Source organism: Procambarus clarkii, chromosome 20 (assembly GCF_040958095.1).
Source record: "Procambarus clarkii isolate CNS0578487 chromosome 20, FALCON_Pclarkii_2.0, whole genome shotgun sequence".
Lineage (NCBI taxonomy): Eukaryota > Metazoa > Arthropoda > Malacostraca > Decapoda > Cambaridae > Procambarus > Procambarus clarkii.
Genome location: NC_091169.1, coordinates 28,987,067 through 29,000,169, shown reverse-complemented (window position 1 = coordinate 29,000,169; position 13,103 = coordinate 28,987,067). Strand labels below are relative to the sequence as shown.

At 49.8% G+C, this 13,103-nt stretch overlaps 1 protein-coding gene across 1 annotated transcript; it reads left to right on the top strand.

Annotated features, from left to right (window-relative positions):
• The first annotated feature begins 7,732 nt into the window (after positions 1-7,732).
• LOC123755562 (forkhead box protein D3-like) lies at positions 7,733-11,433 on the top strand. The gene has a single exon (XM_045738319.2). It carries the CDS (start codon positions 8,005-8,007, stop codon positions 9,862-9,864), a length of 1,860 nt encoding a protein of 619 aa, XP_045594275.1. The 5' UTR covers positions 7,733-8,004; the 3' UTR covers positions 9,865-11,433.
• Positions 11,434-13,103: the final 1,670 nt, after the last annotated feature.

The window sequence follows — 13,103 nt, the reverse complement described above, 5'->3', positions numbered from 1 at the left end:
TTCACTCCACCTCCCACACCTGAGAAGGAGGAGGTTCACTCCACCTCCCACACACCTGAGAAGGAGGAGGTTCACTCCACCTCCCACACACTGGGAAGGAAGAGGTTCATTCCACCTCCCACACCTGAGAAGGAGGAGGTTCACTCCACCTCCCACACACTGGGAAGGAGGGGGTTCACTCCACCTCCCACACACCTGAGAAGGAGGAGGTTCACTCCACCTCCCACACATCTGAGAAGGAGGAGGTTCACTCCACCTCCCACACACTGGGAGGGAGGGGGTTCACTCCACCTCCCACACACTGAGAAAGAAGAGGTTCACTCCACCTCCCACACCTGAGAAGGAGGAGGTTCACTCCACCTCCCACACACTGGGAAGGAGGGGGTTCACTCCACCTCCCACACACTGAGAGGGAGGAGGTTCACTCCACCTCCCACACACCTGAGAAGGAGGAGGTTCACTCCACCTCCCACACACTGGGAAGGAAGAGGTTCATTCCACCTCCCACACCTGAGAAGGAGGAGGTTCACTCCACCTCCCACACACTGGGAAGGAGGGGGTTCACTCCACCTCCCACACACCTGAGAAGGAGGAGGTTCACTCCACCTCCCACACATCTGAGAAGGAGGAGGTTCACTCCACCTCCCACACACTGGGAGGGAGGGGGTTCACTCCACCTCCCACACACTGAGAAAGAAGAGGTTCACTCCACCTCCCACACCTGAGAAGGAGGAGGTTCACTCCACCTCCCACACACTGGGAAGGAGGGGGTTCACTCCACCTCCCACACACTGAGAGGGAGGAGGTTCACTCCACCTCCCACACACTGGGAAGGAGGGGGTTCACTCCACCTCCCACACACTGAGAAGGAGGAGGTTCACTCCGCCTCCCACACACTGGGAAGGAGGGGGTTCACTCCACCTCCCACACACTGAAAGGGAGGAGGTTCACTCCACCTCCCACACACTGGGAGGGAGGGGGTTCACTCCACCTCCCACACTCTGAGAAAGAAGAGGTTCACTCCACCTCCCACACACTGGGAGGGAGGGGGTTCACTCCACCTCCCACACCTGAGAAGGAGGAGGTTCACTCCACCTCCCACACACTGGGAGTGGGTGACCACTTCACCTCAACCAAAACTTTTGCTAATTATATGCACCTGAACAAACAAAACCAGTTACCCCCCCCGGAACATATACACATTTGTATCTGTGTATACCTAACAACATACACACCAGTATCTCAAACAATTATAGCTATGTATTACACTTTTCCTTACCATTAGGGCTAGGCTAAGTTACGTGACTGAGTTAAGTTTGTAGTTAATTGTATATATATAGTTCTTAGAGAGTACAATATCTGAGCTCGTCCAAACTGTTCTCGCTCTTACAGTAACACGTATATTCTGTTCCATAATAAAAGGCTATTTTCTCATATATAAATTCATGTTATATATTATTTTGTGTGTAGGTCTGACAGCTGGGTGGACAGCGCTTCGGATTCGTAGTCCTGAGGTTCTGGGTTCGATCCCCGGTGGAGGCGGAAAGAAATGGGCAAAATGTTTCTTTCACCCTGATGCCCCTGTTACCTAGCAATAAATAGGTACCTAGGAGTTAGACAGCTGCTACGGGCTGCTTCCTAGGGAGTGTGTAATAAAAAGAAGGCCTGGTCGAGGACCGGGCCGCGGGGACGCTAAGCCCCGAAATCATCTCAAGATAACCTCAAGATAAGTACGCCTCGGCCAGATAAGTCAGGTGTTTTAGCAGCCACATGTGTTTAACACCCTCCACCCCGAGATAATAGTACAGATTCCGACTTAACTAATGGGTAATAAGTCCGTATTTGAATTATACATCTGGCAAGCAACAGGATGAAACTTTTGTTTACACTGTAACAGCAAACATTATTTTCTCAATTATACAATGTATTATACATTATATATATATATATATATATATATATATATATATATATATATATATATATATATATATATATATATATATATATATATATATATTATATATATACATTATAATATACATTATATACTGAGGGGGACTGTGAATAATTAAGCGTTGACAGGCAAGGTAATGTGTTCTGGTTACCTTCAATTAGGAAGGTGCTGATGTTGATGTACACTTTACCTCACTGATGTACACTTTACCTCACTGATGTACACTTTACCTCACTGATGTACACTTTACCTCACTGATGTACACTTTACCTCACTGATGTACACTTTACCTCACTGATGTACACTTTACCTCACTGATGTACACTTTACCTCACTGATGGACACTTTACCTCACTGATGTACACTTTACCTCACTGATGGACACTTTACCTCACTGATGTACACTTTACCTCACTGATGTACACTTTACCTCACTGATGGACACTTTACCTCACTGATGTACACTTTACCTCACTGATGTACACTTTACCTCACTGATGTACACTTTACCTCACTGATGTACACTTTACCTCACTGATGGACACTTTACCTCACTGATGTACACTTTACCTCACTGATGTACACTTTACCTCACTGATGTACACTTTACCTCACTGATGTACACTTTACCTCACTGATGGACACTTTACCTCACTGATGTACACTTTACCTCACTGATGTACACTTTACCTCACTGATGGACACTTTACCTCACTGATGGACACTTTACCTCACTGATGGACACTTTACCTCACTGATGTACACTTTACCTCACTGATGTACACTTTACCTCACTGATGGACACTTTACCTCACTGATGTACACTTTACCTCACTGATGGACACTTTACCTCACTGATGGACACTTTACCTCACTGATGGACACTTTACCTCACTGATGTACACTTTACCTCACTGATGTACACTTTACTTCATGTACACTTTACCTTCTACTACCACTATCTCACATGGACACACATACCCACCACACTCTTCCTATCACCTAAAAACAATCATTTTTTGTATATTTTCTCTATGTACCCAATATTTTTGATACTTGTACTATCCATTATGATTTTTTTCCTTTCATCTCATGCACCTCCCTCCTAGCTCCTATGAACGATCCTTTTTTTGACAATGTTTACATTCCATATACTTTGATACTTGTTCATTACATTTTGATTTCCCATTTCTCTTCGCTCACTTGCATCATCATCATCATGCATCATTTGCAACATTCAACATGCATTGTAACATCTTGAAACATATGACTTCTGCAGTGTTGCTGGCACCTGTGCTTGCACTATGCAATGCTGCAAGTAACATCATGCGTCGTTAATTAACGGCCAACTAAAACAGAGCGAAGTGAGGTTTTAGTCTGGTACCTGTTAAAGGTCGTGGTCAGTGTAGATGGTCACAGTGATGAAGGTGGTGGTCAGTGTAGATGGTCACAGTGATGAAGGTGGTGGTCAGTGTAGATGGTCACAGTGGTGAAGGTGGTGGTCAGTGTAGATGGTCACAGTGATGAAGGTCGTGGTCAGTGTAGATGGTCACAGTGATGAAGGTGGTGGTCAGTGTAGATGGTCACAGTGATAAAGGTCGTGGTCAGTGTAGATGGTCACAGTGACGAAGGTCGTGGTCAGTGTAGATGGTCACAGTGACGAAGATCGTGGTCAGTGTAGATGGTCACAGTGACGAAGGTCGTGGTCAGTGTAGATGGTCACAGTGACGAAGGTCGTGGTCAGTGTAGATGGTCACAGTGACGAAGGTCGTGATCAGTGTAGACAGTCACAGTGACGAAGGTCGTGGTCAGTGTAGATGGTCACAGTGACGAAGGTCGTGGTCAGTGTAGATGGTCACGGTGATGAAGGTCGTGGTCAGTGTAGATGGTCACAGTGACGAAGATCGTGGTCAGTGTAGATGGTCACAGTGATGAAGGTCGTGGTCAGTGTAGATGGTCACAGTGATGAAGGTCGTGGTCAGTGTAGATGGTCACAGTGATGAAGGTCGTGGTCAGTGTCGATGGTCACAGTGATGAAGGTCGTGGTCAGTGTAGATGGTCACAGTGACGAAGGTCGTGGTCAGTGTAGATGGTCACGGTGATGAAGGTCGTGGTCAGTGTAGATGGCCACAGTCATGAAGGTCGTGGTCAGTGTAGATGGTCACAGTGACGAAGGTCGTGGTCAGTGTAGACAGTCACAGTGATGAAGGTCGTGGTCAGTGTAGATGGTCACAGTGACGAAGGTCGTGGTCAGTGTAGATGGTCACGGTGATGAAGGTCGTGGTCAGTGTAGATGGCCACAGTCATGAAGGTCGTGGTCAGTGTAGATGGTCACAGTGACGAAGGTCGTGGTCAGTGTAGACAGTCACAGTGATGAAGGTCGTGGTCAGTGTAGATGGTCACAGTGATGAAGGTCGTGGTCAGTGTAGACAGTCACAGTGATGAAGGTCGTGGTCAGTGTAGACAGTCACAGTGATGAAGGTGGTGGTCAGTGTAGATGGTCACAGTGATGAAGGTGGTGGTCAGTGTAGATGGTCACAGTGATGAAGGTCGTGGTCAGTGTAGATGGTCACAGTGATGAAGGTGGTGGTCAGTGTAGATGGTCACAATGATGAAGGTGGTGGTCAGTGTAGATGGTCACAGTGATGAAGGTGGTGGTCAGTGTAGATGGTCACAGTGATGAAGGTGGTGGTCAGTGTAGATGGTCACAGTGATGAAGGTCGTGGTCAGTGTAGATGGTCACAGTGATGAAGGTCGTGGTCAGTGTAGACAGTCACAGTGATGAAGGTTGTGGTCAGTGTAGATGGTCACAGTGATGAAGGTTGTGGTCAGTGTAGATGGTCACAGTGATGAAGGTCGTGGTCAGTGTAGATGGTCACAGTGATGAAGGTCGTGGTCAGTGTAGACAGTCACAGTGATGAAGGTGGTGGTCAGTGTAGATGGTCACAGTGATGAAGGTCGTGGTCAGTGTAGATGGTCACAGTGATGAAGGTCGTGGTCAGTGTAGACAGTCACAGTGATGAAGGTCGTGGTCAGTGTAGATGGTCACAGTGATGAAGGTCGTGGTCAGTGTAGATGGTCACAGTGATGAAGGTCGTGGTCAGTGTAGACAGTCACAGTGATGAAGGTCGTGGTCAGTGTAGATGGTCACAGTGATGAAGGTCGTGGTCAGTGTAGATGGTCACAGTGATGAAGGTCGTGGTCAGTGTAGACAGTCACAGTGATGAAGGTTGTGGTCAGTGTAGATGGTCACAGTGACGAAGGTCGTGGTCAGTGTAGACAGTCACAGTGTTGAAGGTCGTGGTCAGTGTAGACACAGTAAGGTAAACTCTTGTGTGTTCACACCGAGTAACTGTGTACACCTCAAGGAGCGTCTGTGGAACTTTATTTTGAATATATTACATTCAAAACAAAGTTCCTTCTGCAAGGTCATGCGTTGTTTATGGACAATTTGGCACCTGTATAATAAGGTGCTTTAACAAATAAGGTAAAAAAAATAAAGATTTAGTTTTCAAGAATCGCCATTATTATTTCAGAGTCTACCTGTCCCAGAGGGTCATGCGCACTCTTTATGTGGTCGTCTGTACTCACCTAATTGTGCTTGCGAGGGTCGAGCTCTGGCTCTTTGGTCCCGCTTCTCAACTGTCAATCTACTGGTGTACAGATTCCTGAGCCTACTGGGCTCTATCATATCTACATTTGAAACTGTGTATGGAGTCAGCCTCCACCACATCGCTGCTTAATGCATTCCATCTGTTAACTACTCTGACACTGAAAAAGTTCTTTCTAACGTCACTGTGGTTCATGTGGGTACTCAGTTTCCACCTGTGTCCCCTTGTTCGCGTACCACCCGAGTTAAACAGTTTATCCTTATCAACCCTGTCAATTCCTCTGAAAATTTTGTACGTAATGATCATGTCTCCCCTTACTCTGTCTTCTAGTGTCGTGAGGTGCATATCTCGCAGCCCACTTCTGTGAGAAGTGGTCTACGTAAGTGCGTGCAGAATGCGTTTATATTCACGGCGTTGCTTACGTTTCGTCCCACGCATGCATAAAAAGTCCGTTTGTGCATACAAATCCGCGATGTATTTTCGTACATGCTTGAGAAGCCTTACTATGCACCTGTGTGACAAGTGTGTGAATGTATACTGAGATGTGCGAGTTGCTTGCAACGAGAGCGCACACATGGACTAATTGCGTGCAGCAGGAGCGGGCACATGCTCTCACTGCGTGTAGCAGGAGCGCGCTAACTGCGTGTACATTTGCACGCAGCAGGAGCGTGCACGTGTGATAACAGCGTGCACGTGTGATAACAGCGTGCACGTGTGATAACAGCGTGCACGTGTGATACCTGCGTGCAAAAGGAGGGTGCACGTGTGATAACAGCGTGCACGTGTGATAACTGCGTGCAGCAGGACTGTGCACATGTGATAACTGCGTGCAGCAAGAGCGTGCACGTGTGATAACAGCGTGCACGTGATAACTGCGTGCAGAAGGAGGTGCACATGTGATAACAGCGTGCAGCAGGAGCGTGCGCGTGTGATAACAGCGTTCAGCAGGAGCGCGCTAACTGCGTGCACATGCACTAATACCGCGCAGAATGCACGTGTGATAACTGCGTGCAGAAGGAGGGTGCACGTGTGATAACTGCGTGCAGGTGTGATAACAGCGTGCACGTGTGATAACTGCGTGCAGCAGAAGCGTGCAGGTGTGATAACTGCGTGCAGCAGGAGCGTGCACGTGTGATAACAGCGTGCAGCAGAAGCGGACACGTGTGATAACAGCGTGCAGCAGAAGCGGACACGTGTGATAACAGCGTGCAGCAGGAGCGTGCACGTGTGATAACAGCGTGCAGCAGAAGCGGACACGTGTGATAACAGCGTGCAGCAGGAGCGGACACGTGTGATAACAGCGTGCAGCAGGAGCGGACACGTGTGATAACAGCGTGCAGAAGGAGCGGGCAGGTGTGATAACAGCGTGCAGCAGGAGCGGACACGTGTGATAACAGCGTGCAGCAGAAGCGGACACGTGTGATAACAGCGTGCAGCAGGAGCGGACACGTGTGATAACAGCGTGCAGAAGGAGCGGGCAGGTGTGATAACAGCGTGCAGCAGGAGCGGACACGTGTGATAACAGCGTGCAGCAGGAGCGGACATGTGTGATAACAGCGTGCAGCAGAAGCGGACACGTGTGATAACAGCGTGCAGCAGGATGGGTGTGTGCGTGTGTTCCTGTGCGTCAGGTTCTGCCATCCCGGGACGCAAGATTCCCTCCTGACCCCGTGCCAAATGCGGCTGGTCAGCGCGGCGAGGTCAACATTCCCGCGATCATTACCCACAGGGTCAGTTACAGGGTCAGCCACCCATCATGGCGCCCCTTGCCGGCCGGGTCAACTACTGCCGCTCCACCCGGAGCCTGCCGGTATACAGCCATAAATGTGTGCAATAATCACCACCTGCAACACCACACCTTTTCGGTCACTGCATCGGAATTTGGCACCGCCCACCATCCTCGACTCCGCCCTCACAGCTTCATCCTCCCGCCGTCGCTGCGTGCGATTGGTGGAAGGAGGGAAGCTCCGCCTACGTCGCCGAGTGTGATTGGTGGAGAGAATTATGCCCCGCCCTAGTGGCGCGCTGGGCCAGCAGGCGGGCGTATTGATTGGATAGTTATGATAGTGAAGGCATGTGTAGCGCAGATTGTACATCTAACGTGGCGCTCAACTCAAACTTTGGCGACAAGAATGAAAATGTGTGTGTACTCGGCACCGGCGCCAGTTGGTAGACAAAGTGCGATAAAACCATTAAGATAATAGGCACACGGGCAGTAAGCTCTCGACTCCCAGATGGGACGGACCCTTGGAGGCTCCCGCGCTCCTGGTAGCTAGTGACGCCGCTCACACTGTGGCGGCGGGCTTGACGCACTCTTAGCGCCTGACGCAGTGGTCGTGTTAGACGTGACGCAGTGGTGGAGACTGACACTGCAGTGGTGGGGACGGATCTCATGTGCTGTGATATCTGAGTGTTGTCGACCAGGACGCCACAGACATGGCCAGCGACTCTGAGCTCGGGGTGGGCGCGGGCGTGGAGGGTCTGGCCGCCCACGCCTCCCTCTACCGGGACCCACGCCTCTATGACCCGAGGACTCACCTCGAACAACCCACCTTCGACCAGACGGACGCTGGCAAAATGTTAGCAGACAGAATATTTTTTGATAAGTCGTTATCGGAGCGTCATTTGTGCGCGCCATCGGAGAGACACGTGGTGGAGCGGCCGTATCCGGACCGTCATTACCTGGACCGCTCCTTTTTGGAAAGACTGGGGCTTGACCGCCAGCTGCCCGAGCGGTTCGGGATGGAGAGGGCTCAAGAGGGGCGGGAAACGGGCGTGTTGGACCGCTCGGTGCTGGAGAGATCCCTGATGGAGAGGTCAGCGCTGGAGAGACACGTGCACGAGCGCGCCCAAGCAGCACGTGCGCTTTTCGACAGACACGTGCAACAACAGCAGCAACAGCGCGGGGCGCACTTCTTCCTGTCGCCGCAGGTGCCCTCGCCGCCCCCGCCTGTTCTCGACACGTGCCAGCAGGAGGCGAGGCTGGGCGGCGCTGCCGACCACCTGGGCGACCAGGCCATGATGATGGAGGAGGACGGCGACCAGCACCAGCAGGAGGAGGACGACGAGGTGAAGGACCTGCTGCCGTGTGAGGCGGGAGGCGGGCCGGAGGAGGCACAGCAGGAGGCGCAGCTGGAGGAGAAGGTGCAGGTGGAGCCTCCAGAAGAGACGAGCTCCATGCCGGAGGCGAGCAGCCCGCCCCCGGCCTCGCCACAGGGGGACGGGCGGGAGGGCGGGGATGAGGACGGGGAGAAGCAGGGCGGGCTGGTCAAGCCGCCTTACTCCTACATCGCCCTCATCACCATGTCCATCCTACAGGCGCCGAAGAAGCGGGTGACGCTGAGCGAGATCTGCGAGTTCATCATGAACCGGTTCCCGTACTACAAGGCCAAGTTCCCCGCCTGGCAGAACTCCATCCGGCACAACCTCTCCCTCAACGACTGCTTCGTCAAGGTGCCACGAGAGCCTGGCAACCCCGGCAAGGGCAACTACTGGACGCTGGACCCGGGTGCCATAGATATGTTCGACAACGGTTCCTTCCTGCGGCGCCGCAAGCGGTACAAGCGGCAGCCTGCACCGGACTTCTTCAGCGACCCGCACGTCTTCTCGCTCTTCACGTCGGGGATGCTGGATCCCTTCCAGCAGCAGCAGCTGCAGCAGGCGGCGGCGCTGCTGGGGCCGCACCACCCCATCCTGCAGCGGCCGCCCCTCACCCACTCCCTGCTTCCCCCGCCGCCCTACCTCCCGCACCTGGGCGGCCTGCCGCTGGGCCTCCCGCACCTGGAGCTGGCTCGCCAGGTGCGCCCCCTTCTGCCTCTCCAGCAGGCCAACACCCACCTCCTCCACCCGACGCCCGTTAAGCCCCTGGCGCTCCCGGCGGGCCTGCCACACCCGGGGGTGCCGACGCCCCTCAGGTCCCCCTGCGGCCCCTCCCTGCAGCAGCCTTCTTCCCCTCCGTCGCCTTCAGCCCTCACCCAGCACCCGGCGCCCCGCACACACAAGCCCTTCACCATCGACTCTCTCATCGGCCGCGATGATAATAATGTGGGGGACGGAGGGGGTGACTCCCCCCGTTCGGTGAGCCCCCCTCTGGCGTCGCCGCACGGACTGGCGGCCCTTCCCCCGTCCCCCCTCCACGCCTTCGGCAGGTCGCCCGCCTCGCCCTACCACGTCCCCGCCTCCCTCCAGTCGGCGGCGCCGCCAGCAGCCGCCCTCTCCTACACCACAGTAGGCCTCCAGGACACCGACCACCGCCCCTTTCTCCACGCTGCCCTCCTCCACTCCATGGCCCAGTGAGCTGCCCTCCTCCACTCCATGGCCCAGTGAGCTGCCCTCCTTCACTCCATGGCCCAGTGAGCTGCCCTCCTCCACTCCATGGTCCAGTGAGCTGCCCTCCACTGCTTACACTTCACAAACTTTATTCCTTTCCCCTCGTCCCATCCCAAATCCTTATCCAGACCCCCTTCCAAGTGCTATATAGTCGTTATGACTTGGCGCTTTCCCCTGATAGTTCCCTCCTCAGCCAGTTAACGCATTCTTTTTTTTTTGTTTTCCAGTTCATATAACTTCCTTAACCCCCCCCCCCTTTCCCCCAGTTCCACCATTTACTTATCAATGTAATCATTGAGTGCACCGCGCCGTCACGCCCACCTCTCTCCCTGCAGTGTTCCCGGCCTCCCTCCTCCATTACTCACCCACTGAACTGAGTGGCCCTCACTCCTTAACTAACAGGTTTGAGCTCCCCGTTAAAGTCAGCCCATTTATTTTCCCTAGGCCTCATTAAACCCATGTCCCGCCCAACCTACTCACGATTACATTTTTGTCAACCAACCTGTTTGCTAATAGTAAAGCCAGACCGCCCTCCGTACTTATCACTACCCCCGCCCACCCACTACACCCTGTCCCAGATTACACCCCTCCCACCCACTTCACCCTGCCCCCAGATTACACCCCGCCCACCCACTACACACCTACAGAGCTCACTATCTTTTCTGTATAATTACACCTTGTACAAAGTAGGTTCAAAGCGAAGGGCTTCACGCTCCTCTCTAATATTAGCGAATGTTGTATATATATTTATTTTGTCTTCGCTACAAGCTCCCTTTACCTCCACACCTTCCCCAATAGCCCCTCCCCCCCCCCCCCCCAACAGAGCTGTGCCCCTGGAGTAGGGGGCGTCACACGAGCCCCTGCTGCAGGGGGCGGGTGCACACAGCTACTCAACAGCCGCGGCACACTTTCGTCAGGAAGAACACAAGTGAAATCACCAAGAGGCAGCTTAGAGCTCCTCTGCACAAATACCGGTTCTCGTACGATCATTTGTAGTGACAACTGTACATTATATGAACACACGCAACTTTGATTTGAATGATGTATATATGTTGAAGTTTTGTTGGAATGAAGTAATGTACATTCCTGAGGACCGGAGGCAGGGAAGACACTTATGTTAGTAGACGCAACCACAACACAGTAACGACAGATCAAGCACTTACACTTACAAGTGTAAGTGTAACAGACACGAGATCAAGTGCCAGCGTAAGACCCAGTGTAAGACCTGGAAGACCCAGTGTAAGTGTATAAACGGATATCCGAGTGCATTAAGAGTGCGTGAGTGCATTTAGAGGGGCCCTAATGAGTGCCTTCCCTGAAGCCTGCCCTGTTTTGATGCCAAAGAAATATTATACATATACATATATACATACATATATCAATTTCATTGTTTTTGTCAACAAGATTTCTCTGATTTGTGTGGAGCGCGTCGAGGCGTTATATGTTGTGATAATTTATTGTGGTGTTGTACATAGCTCTAGCCAGTTGTAAATGGGAGATTATTCAACTATAAGATTGATTATACACTGATAAAATTATTAATGATTGTTTCTTTACGCTACTCCCCCTCTTCCCACCATTCACGTATCAGAACAATGAGCAATTCAGCAAAAAAGGCAATAAAAGACGAACGTTGATGAAAACAATGCAAGACATATTACAATAATAGTTTACACATGTTTAGTGAACGCTAATTATCCTCACAAGGCGTTATCTTTGTAAGAAACTAATTACTTTCATTAATAATTAGATAATTATCAGGAGAAATAACTTCACAGTGACAAATTCACTAGAAACTAATTAAATTGACAAGGAACTAATTTTCCTTAAAAAGTAACCGATTTGAAAAAGAACTAATTGCCTATACAATGAACCAATTACCTTTACAATAAACTAATTGCTATAACAAGGACAAAATTACGCTTATTTCAATTATTAAAAATAACAAGGATATTTTTTTTAGCGAGAACCAACGCCAACCTTAATTACTTGGCCGCCAAAATAAAATCAATAAATTTCTGTCATTTCAAAACAATGAAACTTTTAACTGTCAATCCATCAACAGTAACTGACTAGTAACTGGCAGATCATTAATAGTAACTGTCCATTACCATTCAGTACCTCAATAACTGACCATTAACCGTCAGTACATCAATATTATCTGATATATACCCTGGCCAATACATCAATAACTGACCATTAACTGTCAGAACGTCAATTAATGACTTTTAACTGTCAGAACATCAATAACTCACCATTAACTCTCAGAACATCAATAGTAACTCATGGCCATTAATTAACTGCCAGTTCATCAACTGTATCTGTCCATTAACTGCCAGTACATGAATAACAACTGCCTGTTAGCTGTGAGTACATCAATAATAACAGCCCATTAACTGCTAATACATCAAAGTAACTGCCCATTACTGTCAGAACATCAATACATAAAAACTGACCATTAATGTCAGTACATCAATAGTAAATTATACTATTACTGTCAATACATCGATAGTACCTGCCCATTACTATCAGAGCATCAATAGTAACTGCCGGAGTGAAGGGTGTCAACAATGAAAAACCATCGATATAACAATTATGTCGGCACCGTTTAATGTGCAGGACCCCTACAGTGTGCAGGAGCCCTACAGTGTGTAGGAGCCCTACAGTGTGCAGGACCCCTACAGTGTGCAGGACCCCTGCAGTGTGCAGGACCCCTACAATGTGCAGGACCCCTACAGTGGGCAGAGGACCGCTACAATGTGCAGGACCGGAACGGCAGCTGATGGCAAAGTTTTTACATATTTTTCTGCGTTTTAGCATTTCACTTTTTATCTAAATCCCGCTTGAAAGAATATTATACACATACACAATATATCTCCGGCTGGGTACTATTTTTACAAGAGAACAGACACCTTAGGTTTTGTTATTATATATATATATATATATATATATATATATATATATATATATATATATATATATATATATATATATATATTATATTATCCTAACTGCTTCGCATCTCCATGAGGCAGGGAGGTATTAGTTTGGAGTACAAAGAGACCCTTAATATAGACACAAGTTTAGATATATATTAAATAATGAAATATATCACTAGTCCATTCATTTTATATAATTCACACAATATAGATGTCATCCATAGAGCAACCACCGCTTAGTAGGACCAGGTGGACAGTGTCCCTCCT